The sequence below is a fragment of the Bison bison genome, unplaced genomic scaffold, assembly GCF_000754665.1.
Source record: "Bison bison bison isolate TAMUID 2011002044 unplaced genomic scaffold, Bison_UMD1.0 scf7180017864062, whole genome shotgun sequence".
Taxonomy (NCBI): Eukaryota; Metazoa; Chordata; class Mammalia; order Artiodactyla; family Bovidae; genus Bison; species Bison bison.
In genome coordinates, this window is record NW_011494634.1 from 736,155 (window position 1) to 749,719 (window position 13,565).

The following is a 13,565-nucleotide window of genomic DNA, read 5'->3' on the forward strand; positions in this document are numbered from 1 at the left end:
CAATGCACTAAGCATTAGGTAAACATTAGCAATCCAAAAAATTTAAAGACAAAATGTAACACATAGAATTATAGGACAATCAATATATGCGCATGTCCCAAAACTTGTAACCGGGAAGAAGAGACAGTGCATTGCGGAGGAGAGTGTTTGAGACATCTAATGCAACCTTCTGCCTCTCAAGATCATATCACTATTGAGAAACTTCTCCGTGTGAATACAGACTTAAAGTTCCCTCAAAGTAATGACTTATGATGTACATGATGGAGAATACAATTTTCAGACTCCCTTGGAATGTGATGGTGTTTCATAATCCATGCAACATTGAAAAAGGAAACACTTCGTCAATAAAGGCCAAGGAAAGGTTGATACGATATCAGGTGGTTCTGATGGAATCTTGATGGCACACATAATGAGAGAGATATAAATTAGGCACTACTTTTCATATAAGGCCTGTGAAACCAGAAAAAAATTTTACCAAGAATAATGTTTATGACAATTAGAAGAAAGTAAGGGAGAGTTTAACTTAACACCTTTGAAAGCATTCTGCCTTGATTTTCATCTTTCCCAGATTTCTTCCAACATCTGGCATGGTTTAAGCAATGCCACTTTGAAGGTTAGACATTGGAATACTGTAATGTTATAGCTGAAAAATGAAAAATATAATCCACCAGACTAAAATCTAAAGCAAATTAATCTAGGCCTTATTGTTAGTCAGTATTTTGTTGCCTTTTCCAAATAGTCTTTAATCACGCACACTTGTTAGATACATCAAAGAGTGACATTCTAGGGTATCAGATATACAGTGGAAATAAGTAAAACTGAAACCTAAAAAGGGTATTTTCCAGACTTATAATAATCAATGCCAAAGATCAGTTTCCCAAGCTGATGTGAATTCACATTTCCCTCTTAAATGATATTTTTCTGAATATCAAGGAAAATGGCAGCATCTGAACATCAAGAGAATGGTAGATTTATCAGTTTAGGGAGAAAGATAAATATAACCTTGATTTATTAAGTCACTTAGCTTCTCACTTTGTCTATTCAATAAGAATATTCATTTCTCAAATCTCTTACCCTAATCAACATTAACCCATGAAGATGTTTGCCTTTGTGCATTCATCCAAGGAGGTTTTGCTATCTTAAAAGCAGAAAACCAGAAGACCTTATCTAAGACCTATATTTTAGGTTTTCTCAATGCCAAGTGTACGGACAAAACTCATAATTATATTTTATTTCTTAGGATTAGCTCTTGCCTAGAATTTAATGTTGTCCTGACTTAGGCATTATAATTTCTTAGCTAAAGCATTACTTACATCAACTGTAAAAATGTTAACTCTGGCACAACTTTCTCTAGAACTTGGCTTCCTAAATTTAATACCTATCAAACCTGCTTTAACCCACCTTCCCTTCTCAACTGACATCGGATATTTAGAACTAATCACATTTTAAAACTACCCCATATTCAAATAACCCAAACATATTCATACACAAATACACACATGCATGCACACAAACATGTATGTACATTTACATATAACCCAACTATCTGTAGAGCTTATTATAAAGGCTTAAGATATTTTTAACTGAGATTTTCAAACTGACTTTATTTCTACTGAGTGTTTTCATTAATCATGTGTGTGCATGTGTGTGTGTGTGTGTTCAGTCACTCAGTTAAGTCTGACTCTTTGTGGCTCCATGGACTGTAACCTGCCAGGCTCCTCTGTCCATAAGATTTTCCAGGCAAGAATACTGGAATGGGTTGCCATTTCCTACTCCAGGGGATCTTCCTGACCCAGGCATCAAACCCACATCTCTTGCATCTCCTGCATTGGCAGGTGGATTCTTTACCACTAACACCATCTGGGAAGCCCCCCATCAATAGCATATTCACTACCAATAATTTGTATTACCCAAAAGATAGAGGAATGAGCTGTAAAACATCATAAATATCATAAAATATTCTCATCATATGGGAGAAAAGTAGGATGACCATGCCATTCAAGGAAAACCAAACAAATATCATAATTTAAACCAAATGAATGCAATCTTCCCATGTTCATTTTTATTTGGCCCCTATTTACTTCAACAAAAGCCACTGTTTATGTAACCTTTCCTTTTTCCTTTCATCATATACGCATGTCCTCACATCTTTGGCATGACGTTAAAAACAAAACACAACACTAGCATTTATAGTTATTTGCATATAAAACAGTTGGGTCACACAGTTTCCAAATAAATCCTTATACTTAGATATTTTCTAAATTTTACTTAGGCATACTTGCAAGAGAAACAATAATTTTTTTTCTTCTCCATTTACATATATATTATTGCCTGGAGAGTGAAAAATATATCTCTTTGTAGAAATGCAATAAATTTTCATGGCTGTCCAAAACTTTCAGATTTAACGTTACCTTGTGGAAAAGTGAAAAGTAAATAGTGAAAAGTGAATTTGTAGAATTTTTATAGGATATTATTAATGCTGTTGAATAAAACTGTTAAGGTTTTTGGTTTTGCTCTGGTTTGAGAAACAACTTGAGCTTTAAATGCATAAGTCTAGAAGATTTGGAGAACAAAATCAAAGGATGCAAGAAAAAGTAAAAGTGGAAGCATATTTAGAGTAAAACTTTTTTCTTCCATACGACTTTTCTCATCGCATCTTTAACATCCTTATTTCTTAGAGAGTAGATTAAAGGGTTCAGCATAGGTGTGAATAAAATGTAACATACTGAGGCCACTTTACGAAGTTCTGGGTTACTTGGTGGTGTGAGATACACAAAGGAGACAGTGCCATAAAGCAAACTTACAACCCCCAGATGAGAGCTGCAAGTGGAGAAGGCTTTCTTCCTTCCTTCACTGGAGCGGATCTTTAAAACTGTGGACACAATATACATGTAAGAGACTACAATAACAACTATCGTGGGCAAAATAATAAGAATAGCCAAACTAAGTGACACCATCTTATTAATAAAGACATTGGAACATGAGATCTTCTCAATTGGGTTTGAATCACAGTAGAAGTGATCAATGACTCGAGAGGCACAGAAAGACATTGAAAATGTTACACTGATTTGAAGGATGGAACTGACCCAGCCACAGAGATAAGAACCAGCCACCAGCTGGATACAGAGACTTCTTGACATGCGGACAGTATAGAGAAGTGGGTTGCAGATGGCAATGAAGCGGTCATAAGCCATAGCTGCTAAGACAAAGGCCTCTGTTACCATGAAAAGTGCATAAAGAAACAGCTGAGCCACACAACCTGCAAAGGATATGGTCTTTTTCTGAGACAGGATGTTGACCATGGCTTTGGGTACAATAACAGTGGAGTAGGAGAGGTCAATGATGGAGAGATTGCCTAGGAAGAAATACATTGGTGTGTTCAGCCGGGGATCAGTCACAATGATGCCAATCATGCTAAGGTTCCCCAGAAGGACCATCCAATAAACAATCAGGAAAAGTAGGAAAAGGAGACTATGGAGCTCTGGACGGACCCTGATGCCTACAAGAATGAAGTCAGTCACTTCTGAATGGTTGTCTCCTCCCTTGTCACCCATGGCAAACTTCTGCTTAAAGGCATAAGAGAAAGTCAGCAAAGTTTCTACTCTTTAGCTAGTATCACAAATAACACTTTGCATCTAAAAATACTTTATAATTGACATAATATTTTCATATCAATTATTCTACTAAGCTTACACATATGACAAAAGAAATATGAGAGAGAGTTTGAGTTGCCTGAGGTAACACAGCTGGTTAAAAATGGAATTTAGACTCAAGATGAAATATTTTGAAATCAAGCCTAGTGTTAATTTCAACACAACAGAGTTTATCAAACGAGATATTTTGTGAGATGTCATCTGTGATTTCAAAATACTAAAATCTGATAAGCTTGTACTAAGAAAAAGACACTTCCATAAATTTTATCATTAAATATTCACTTTTATATGTAATACTTTGCCTCAATTCCGTAATAAAAGATAAATGAAGGAAAAGAAGCGAAAAGTACATTCCAAGATAATATGAACTTTCTGCACAAAAGAGCTCTTACAATTGCAAGTACATTACTAAAGAACTAAATTGCCTTACTTTGAGATCTTTTAAAATAAAATCAATCTTCAACTTCTGGAACTAGTCTAATTTAAGTTTATTCTATTTTATTTTATTTATTTAACTAGTCTAATTTTATTCATTTATTTAATAAAGTAAAATGTGAGTGATACCTTTATATTTTTTATCCTGTGAAGTTTATTGATACTGGTTTTCTCTATATAAATCTGTCAAGACATTCACTTCATCTCAAACTTTTCCAAATGAGAGAAAGAACCAATCAAAAATGTTAACTCTGTAAAAGAATATATTAAATAGCAAATTTTACTGAACTCATAATATGATGGTTAGAACTCAGTAGTTTTGAGAACTAAAGTATTAATTTCCTGGAAGCATCCAAATTAACTTATTTGAATATGGGTGACCTGTTAAACGATCAAGACACTTTTTGTTAATTTTAAATATTTCTGTTATTTTTCTATGAAACAATGCACTCATTGTCATTTAGGTTGTCTAGAAATTAAGGATAATGTTACACATCTTTTCTTCTTGATGATACCTAAACCAACTGTCATTTATCTTTTCAAAGACTGGTGTAAATAATAAAAGCCAGCAAATGATCCACAAAATATTTTTACCAAAATTAAAATAAATGTATACTAACAATCAAAACCTTAGAAAATATGCTGAGTTTCACTTTGAATCTCAAGATTCCCTTAATAGTAAGAGCTTTTATTTTGTGTTTTTTATGGTCCACAAAAAATCCCCTGGATCCTGAAACCTTCATGACTTTCTCTGCTTCTTTCATTTGTTGCTTTTTCCAATAACTTTCTCAAAAAAAAAAAAAAAAATAAGGGAATTCCCTGGTGGTCCAGTGCTTAAGACTCCATGCTTTCACTGCCAAGGGCCCAAGTTTGATCCCTGGTTGGAGAACTAAGATCCCAAAAGCCACATAGTGCACAGCCAAACAACAAAAAAAAAGCCATGAAATTAATTCATGGGTAAATGGCTGAACAAAATAATACTATTCTCAGTCACTAGCCTCACTCTACTGCTAAACTACATGTGTGAAACCCATTCAAATAATTGTAATTTGGTTTCAATAGGATGTGACAGAATAAATTAAATTAAGTTTACAGGTTAACATCCATGAAGAAGGTTATATTTTATTCTAGAACTAATAGAATGACTCTTTTTAGGCATAAAGCTGAATGGAACATTTTCAAGCATAGGTCACCATGTGTTGGTTTGCAGTCAAAAAGAGACTCAAAAAAGAAAGTACCTTTGAAACATGCTAACATTATTTTACATGTAACTTCTTTCTGCAAAGAGTCACAGGATTAATAAACCTTACACTTTGCTCCTGTTTAAAAAGGAGGCAAAGGGGAAGAAGAAGGAGTAGAAGATGGAGGAGGAGAAGAAATTTTGTTCTTAGGCCAAGTCAAATGTTACATTTTTGATGCTATATCAATAAATGTAATATATTAATATTTCAAGGATAACCTAACCTAGCATAATATAGTAGAGTAATATTATATATATCACCTTTGTACAAAATTATAGGATATGGACTATGAAAAGATTCACCTCTATTCATAGAAGAATTACAAAGAGTTCATAATAGGCAAGAAATAATCAAATTAGAGAAAATAGAGGATTTTTATAATTTTGAATTCTAAGAAACGCAACAAGAGATAAAAAGATCATAGAATACACATCATTAGTAATATATTTTAAATATCAGTTATCATATCACCAGTCTGATTTAACCATGATCTTCCTTCAAGCATTGGAATATGAATTATCAAGGTTCACTTTCATCTTGATAATCTTTCACCCATGGCACATTTTGAAATTCAAGAAAAATAAATTTTAATCATATAGAAAATGTTCTTGGATGCCTTATTATGTGGCTAAAAGAGGCGTGCTTTTTCTATAATTATTCTTACCTGAACGTATATTTCTATCTTGTGAACTTTTTCATGTAAAACTGCAGAGATGCAAATTCTTTGTATTTCAGTCTAGGACAAAAGATGTAGTTGAAAAATAAAAACTCTCAAAGACAATATCAAAATTAATCTCAAATATTGTTTACTCCCCAATAAATTAACAACCCTCTTAACCATGGCATGACCATGTTCTTCATTAGTGGTATTGCCTATAGATCCATAATTTTCCATTACCTATTATTAAAGTTTGCTCTTTCTTTAATACAATCTTGTTTGAAAACCTGTTGTACCTGTCTTCATGAACACTGACTGAAGATGATGAACTAGGACTCTTTTTTAGTTCTCTTAGATAATTATGGATATTTTGCTACCAAAATTGACATAGGTAACAATGAATCTATGAAATCAAACTGCATGAAAATCTCTTGCCTCCATGCTGACGTGCTTCACAGGCCTTAGAGTGAAGATGGGAGCAAAATGGAAATTTAAGACAAGCAACTAGACTCCCTGGTCCCTGATGAGCTACACAAATAGTAGCAGCCAGAATCCATGATAGTCAAAGTTTTTTCCAGTCCTATGAAACTATTTCAGAGAATTGCAGCAGAAAGTTTTTCAGAATTTTGGAGGAAGAAGTCCCTCTGAGAGGGAACTGAAAAATAAGTCAATTATAATTTTGTAACAAGGACAAACTCCAGAGCCATCCCATGAGGACTACACAAGGAACACTCAGAGTGATTTCTTCACTTATAGAATACTCATGGGACTAAGTTATTTTGGACAAGACTCTTTATTAGAAAGTTTTTTCTTTAAAGTTTGCTTCTCTGTAGCAAAATTATACCCACTTGACTATCAGAGCTTCTTTCCAAAATTCTGCTCCTGAATCAATACTCAGTATCTTTGATGTTCTAAATGGCATCTTTTTAAAATGTAAAAAGACAAATGCATTATTGTCACATACTCTTCTCATCTCTGGATGCAATGTCCTTATTTTCAAGTAGGATCTCCTTTCAGCAGCAACTGAATTATTTTTATAATACCTTGCCATGGGGTCGCAAAGAGTCGGACACGACTGAGCGACTGAACTGAACTGAACTGACTGAGTGTCCCTTGCAAAAATCCCATTGCCAATATTTGATATCAGGCTAGATATAATCTACCACCTTGAAATATCACTACCTAATTATTTGTGATATATACTTTTTTTTAAGGCATATGACTGCAAGTTGCTTTGCATATTTTGTCTTATTAATCTTATAGTCAAAAAAAGATTTTGTTTTTAATTCATTGAATTCGTGTATTTTTTTATCCTAAAAGTGATTTTTGGAGTAACTTGAAACAACAGCTGTGACAAAATAATTTATTAAATTTATTGAAAACTCAAATTATGTCAAGCATTTTTCTAAGCACTTTCAAATAAACTGCATGTTTTGAACTTCAAAACAATTTTACCTACTAGCTTCAACCTCTTGTATACTATTTTTATCATTGTAGAGCTATAGAGTAATGGAAATAAAAACAATAAACTAATGAGATCTAATTAAACTTACAAACTTTTGCACAGCAAAGTAAACTATAAACATGATGAAAAGACAACCCTCAGAATGGGAGGAAATAATTGGAAATGAAACCACCAACAAAGGATTACTCTCCAAATATACAAGCAGCTCATGCAGCTTACTACCAGAAGAGCAACCCAATCAAAAACTGGGCAAAAGATCGATACAGACATTTCTCCAAAGAAGACATAGAGATGGCTAATAAACATACAAAAAGATGCTCAACATCGCTCATTATTAGAGAAATTCACATTAAAACTACAATGAGGTATCACCTCACACCACTCAAAATGGCTGTCATCAAAAAATCTGCAAATAATAAATGCTGGAGAGGGTGTTAAGAAAAGGGAAGCCTCTTGCACTATTGGTGGGGATGTAAATTAATATAGCCACTACAGAGAACAGGATGGAGATGCCTTTAAAAACTAGGGTCATACAGTAGTTTTATTCCTAGTTTTTTAAGGGATCTCCATACTGTTCTCCTACTACTGGGCATTACCATTCCTTTCTTCAAGTATGTCTACTTTTCTAAGCAGCACACATTTCTAAATGTCTACTTGAATATGTTAGGTATCAAAAAAAAGATCTCCAGATAACAGAAAGCATGACATTAACTTAAATTTAAAAGAAAAATAGTTCTGTTTTATATGTTTAACACTGAAATCTGATGTAACCAAAAAAAAAAAAAAAACCGTGAATTAATATAAAACAACAAAATGGAGACTTTGAAACAGCATAAATACTATCTCTGGCAGATAAAAATTCATCAAATATTTATGTAATTAAAGACCCCCCCACAAATATCTTGAAATTATGCAGCTTGAACCACATCTGATGCAAAAAAAAAAAGAAAGAAAAGAAAGTAAAAGAAAACTAATGATAAAAAACCTATGCTGTAGGTTTTACCCTTAAATAGTAAATAATAGTGTTTATATAGATATATACAGAAACATTAATGTTAACAGTAGATATCTCTGGGAAATAAGCTTATTTGTATATGTGCTTTATGTTTTGAATAGGAATGGCTTTGACCCAAGATGCTATTCTTTTAATAACATTACAATTAAAAGTAGTAATCATTTTAAAAGTTCAAAAATAGTCATAGACTTAGACCTGCCTTGGAAGACTTCCCATGATATTACCTATAGGTAAATGTACATCTATGGATGAAAATAAAGGAATGGTATATGACACTAGTGTAATAGGTATTTTAGCTGGAAGTACACACATGATAAACACCACATATCAAAGTATATTATACCATGAGGTAAAATTCACAAAAGAGTAGGTGAATACCATTCTCATAATTTATAACACAGCACATATAGAGAGAGTTTGCTGAAAAGAAGACTCCTGCAGCAGTAGAATAGAACCAAGCTTTAATTTCTCTTTGTCTCAGAACTCTTCTCTCCCATCTTGTGTATGTTTCATAACATTTCATAAGGAGAGGGCAGGAAGGGGAAAGAACAAAATTCTTACTTGATGGATGTGATTCATTTAATACTATTACAATTAAAAAGTACTGATTGTGTAAAAAGCTTATGAAAGTTGTAGACTTAGACCCACCTTGTAAGGGCTGTGATGAGCTACCTAATTGCTCATATGCCAGGTTGCTTGCTTGCCTACTCTCTCAGCTGTGTCCAACTCTTTGCAACCCCATGGACTGTAGCCTGCCAGGCTATTTCCATGCAATTTCCAGGCAAGAATACTGGAGTGAGTTGTCATTTCCTCCTCCAAGGGATCTTCCAAACCCAGGGATCAAATCCACGTCTCCTGTGTCTCTTGCATTGCAGATGGATTCTTTACCCATTGAGCAACCTGGGGCATGCCAAGTAAATCTTAGAAAAAATGACTATTTCACTGAGTTTTTGTAAGTTTTTCAGGAATGCTTTCCAATTCCTTATGTTTCTCTTGGTGAGGATAATTACTTTAAATTTTTACTAGTTACTTAGTCTGGCCTCAAACCATTCAATATCATGATAATCCAAGTCTATTCGCCAACCAGCAATGCTGAAGAAGCTGAAGTTTAACAGTTCAGTGAATACCTACAAGACCTTGTAGAATTAACACTCAAAAAAGATGTCCTTTTCATTATAGGGGACTGGAATGCAAAAGTAGGAAGTCAAAAAGCACCTGGAGTAACAGGAAAATTTGGACTCAGAGTACAGAATGAAGCAGGGCAAAGGCTAATAGAGTTTTGGCAAGAGAACACACTGGTCACAACACAAGAGAAGAGTCTGCACATGGGCATCACCAGATGGCCAACACCAAAATCAGATTGATTATATTCTTTGCAGCCAAAGATGGAGAAGCTCTATGCAGTCAGCAAATACGAGACCAGGAGCTGACAGTGGCTCAGATCATGAACCCTTTATTGACAAATTCAAACTTAAATTGAAGAAAGTGGGGAAAACCACTAGACTGTTCAGGTATGACCTAAATCAAATCCCATATGATTATACAGTGGAAGTGAGAAATAAAGTTAAGGGACTAGATCTGATAGACAGAGTGCCTGATGAACTATGGATGGAGGTTCGTGACATTGTACAGGAGACAGGGATCAAGACCATCACCAAGAAAAAGAAATGCAAAAAAGCAAAATGGCTATCTGAGGAGGCCTTACAAATACCTGTGAAAAGAAGAGAAGCAAAAAGTAAAGGAGAAAAGAAAAGATATACCCATTTAAATGCAGAGTTCCAAAGAATGGCATAGAGGTAAGAAAGCGATCAATGCAAAGAAATAGAGGAAAACTATTATGGGAAAGACTAGAATGGGAAAGACTAGAAATCTCTTCAAGAAAATTAGAGATACCAAGGGAACATTTCATGCAAAGATGGGCTCAGTAAAGAACAGAAATGGTATGGACCTAACAGAAGCAGAAGATATTAAGAAGAGGTGACAAGAATACACAGAAGAACTGTACAAAAAAGATCTTCATGACCCAGATAATCATGATGGTGTGATCACTCACCTAGAGCCAGACATCCTGGAATGTGAAGACAAGTGGGCCTTAGGAAGCATCATTACAAACAAAGCTACTGGAGGTGATGGAACTTCAGTTGAGCTATTTCAAATCCTAAAAGATGATGCTGTGAAAGTGCTGCACTCAATATGTCAGCAAACTTGGAAAACCCAGCAGCGGCCACAGGACTGGAAAAAGTCAGTTTTCATTCCAATCCCAAAGAAAGGCAATGCCAAAGAATGCTCAAACTACTGCACAACTCATCTCACATGTTAGTAAAATAATGCTCAAAATTCTCCAAGCCAGGTTTCAGTAATACGTGAACTGTGAACTTCCAGATGTTCAAGCTGGTTTTAGAAAAGGCAGAGGAACCAGAGATCAAATTGCTAATACCCACTGGATCATTGAAAAAGCAAGAGAGTTCCAGAAAAACATCTATTTCTGCTTTATTTACTATGCCAAAACCTTTGACTGTGGGGTTCACAATAAACTGTGAAAAATCCTGAAAGAGATGGGAATACTAGGCCACCTGACCTGCCTCTTGAAAAAGCAGTATGCAGGTCAGGAAGCAACAGTTAGACTGGACATGGAACAACAGACTGCTTTCAAATAGGAAAAGGAGTATGTCAAGGCTGTATATTGTCACCCTGCTTATTTAACTTATATGCAGAGTACATCATGATAAATGCTGGGCTGGAAGAAGCACAAGCTGGAATCAACATTGCCAAGAGAAATCTCAATAACCTCAGATATGCAGATGACACCACCCTTATGGCAGAAAGTGAAGAACTAAAGTGCCTCTTGATGAAAGTGAAAAAGGAGAGTGAAGAAATTGGCTTAAAGCTCAACATTCAGAAAACTAAGATCATGGCATCTAATCCCATCACTTCATGGCAAATAGATGGGGACACAGTGGCTGACTTTATTATTTGGGGCTCCAAAATCACTGCAGATGGTGACTGCAACCATGAAATTAAAAGACACTTACTCCTTGGAAGGAAAGTTATGACAAAACTAGACAGCATATTAAAAAGCAGAGACATTACTTTGTCAACAAAGGTCTGTCTACCTAAGGCTATCGTTTTTCCAGTAGTCATATAGGGATGTGAGAGTTGGACTAAAAAGAAAGCTAAGCACTGAAGAATTGATGCTTTTGTACTGTGGTGTTGGAGAAGACTCTTGTGAGTCCCTTGGACTCCAAGGAGATCCAACCAGTCCATCCTAAAGGAGATCAGTCCTGGGTCTTCATTGGAAGGACTGATGTTGAAGCTGAAACTCCAATACTTTGGCTACCTGATGTAAAGAATTGACTGATTTGAAAAGACCCTGATGCTTGGAAAGATTGAGGAAAGGAGGAGAGGGGGACAACAGAGGATGAGATGGTTGGATGGCATCACCAACTCAATGGACATGAGTTTGGGTAAACTCTGGGAGTTGGTGATGGACAGGGAGGCCTGGCGTGCTGTCGTTCATGGGGTCGCAAAGAGTCAGACACGACTGAGTGACTGAACTGAACTGAACTAGTCTTGTCTCAGCATTTTGAGCGCTGAATAATTGATGCTTTTGAACTGTGGTGTTGGAGAAGACTCTTGAGAGTCCCTTGGACTGCAAGGAGATCCAACCAGTCCATTCTGAAGGAGATCAGCCCTGGGATTTCTTTGGAAGGAGTGATGCTAAAGCTGAAACTCCAGTACTTTGGCCACCTCATGCGAAGAGTTGACTCATTGGAAAAGACTCTGATGCTGGGAGGGATTGGGGGCAGGAGGAGAAGGGGACGACAAAGGATGAGATGGCTGGATGGCATCACTGACTCGATGGACGTGAGTCTCAGTGAACTCCAGGAGTTGGTGAAGGACAGGGAGGCCTGGCGTGCTGCGATTCATGGGGTCGCAGAGAGTCGGACACAACTGAGCGACTGATCTGATCTGATCTGATGATATCACCAGGCTCTCTCCACTGAGATCTGTGACCCCTCTCCCCAAAGAAGCCATAGTGAACAACATCTTGGAAAGGTTGTATAATTCATGTCTAGTCTACAAGAAAAACTCACACATCTTGCCCTAAAAATTTGGAGGCAAAAGCTGCCCATTCAGTTACGTCTGTTCCTCTACCCAAAGTGTTTAGCCTACTAATTACTTGCCCTTTTAATTTCTTGCTCTTATAAAGGGCTTATTTCTTGCCATTTTAAGTGGTGGAGTCAGAAACCTGTACACTGTATCCCACTCGTGTGAGGAAACACATATTATGCTCTCTAAGCCAACAGGACCAAACTGCAATCTTGACTTCAGCTTACCACAGAAGTACATCACACTTCAGATTCTTATGGACCAAGAGAGAGGTGCACTACACAACAGCTTTCCTCTACTTCCTTCTAAATCCTCTAGACTATTTTATATACTTACCCAGATGAGAGGCTAAGAGTTGTGTTAGTAAGTTTTAGCCATCTCCTTTTTGAGGTTTGCAACACGTGCTAGAACTTCCCTTGGAATATAATGTTCTAATGGTATTTCACCTGAAAGTCAATTTCTACATTCTATAACACTGGTTATATTAATACATATATGTTCCTTGTCTAATTCATGAAATTAATAATCTTACAAAAAGACCGCATACAGAAAGTGAGTAAATATTTGCAAATGATGCAATTGACAAGGCCTTGATTTCCAAAATATACAAACAACTCATATCACTCAACAACAACAACAACAAAAACCCAATTGAAAAATAGAAGACCTTAATAGACATTTCATCAAAGAATACATACAGATGGCCAATATACATGTGAAAAGATGCTCAACATTACTAATTATTAGAGAAATGTAAATTGAAACTACAGTGAAGCAAAGTGACACTACAGCAAAGTGAAATTACAGTGTAGTACCATCTCACATTCTGACTCACACCAGTTAGAATGCCCATCATTAAAAAGTTTGTTGTTCAGTCTCTAAGTCATGTCCAACTCTTTGCAATCCCACAGACTGCAGTACTCCAGGCTTCCCTGTCCTTTACTATCTCCTGGATTTCATTCAAACTCATGTCCATTGAGTGGGTGAT

General features: G+C 35.8%; 1 protein-coding gene across 1 annotated transcript; it reads right to left on the minus strand.

The window, feature by feature from the left end:
- Window positions 1-2,581: 2,581 nt before the first annotated feature.
- On the minus strand, window positions 2,582-3,554 carry LOC104985887 (olfactory receptor 9K2-like). Its single transcript, XM_010836280.1, has one exon. It carries the CDS (start codon window positions 3,552-3,554, stop codon window positions 2,613-2,615), a length of 942 nt encoding a protein of 313 aa, XP_010834582.1. The 3' UTR covers window positions 2,582-2,612.
- Between the last annotated feature and the right edge of the window lie 10,011 nt (window positions 3,555-13,565).

Bases quoted from the DNA above. Each gene is read 5' to 3' on its own strand.
- LOC104985887 (XM_010836280.1), bottom strand. From the start codon at position 3,554: ATGGGTGACAAGGGAGGAGACAACCATTCAGAAGTGACTGACTTCATT.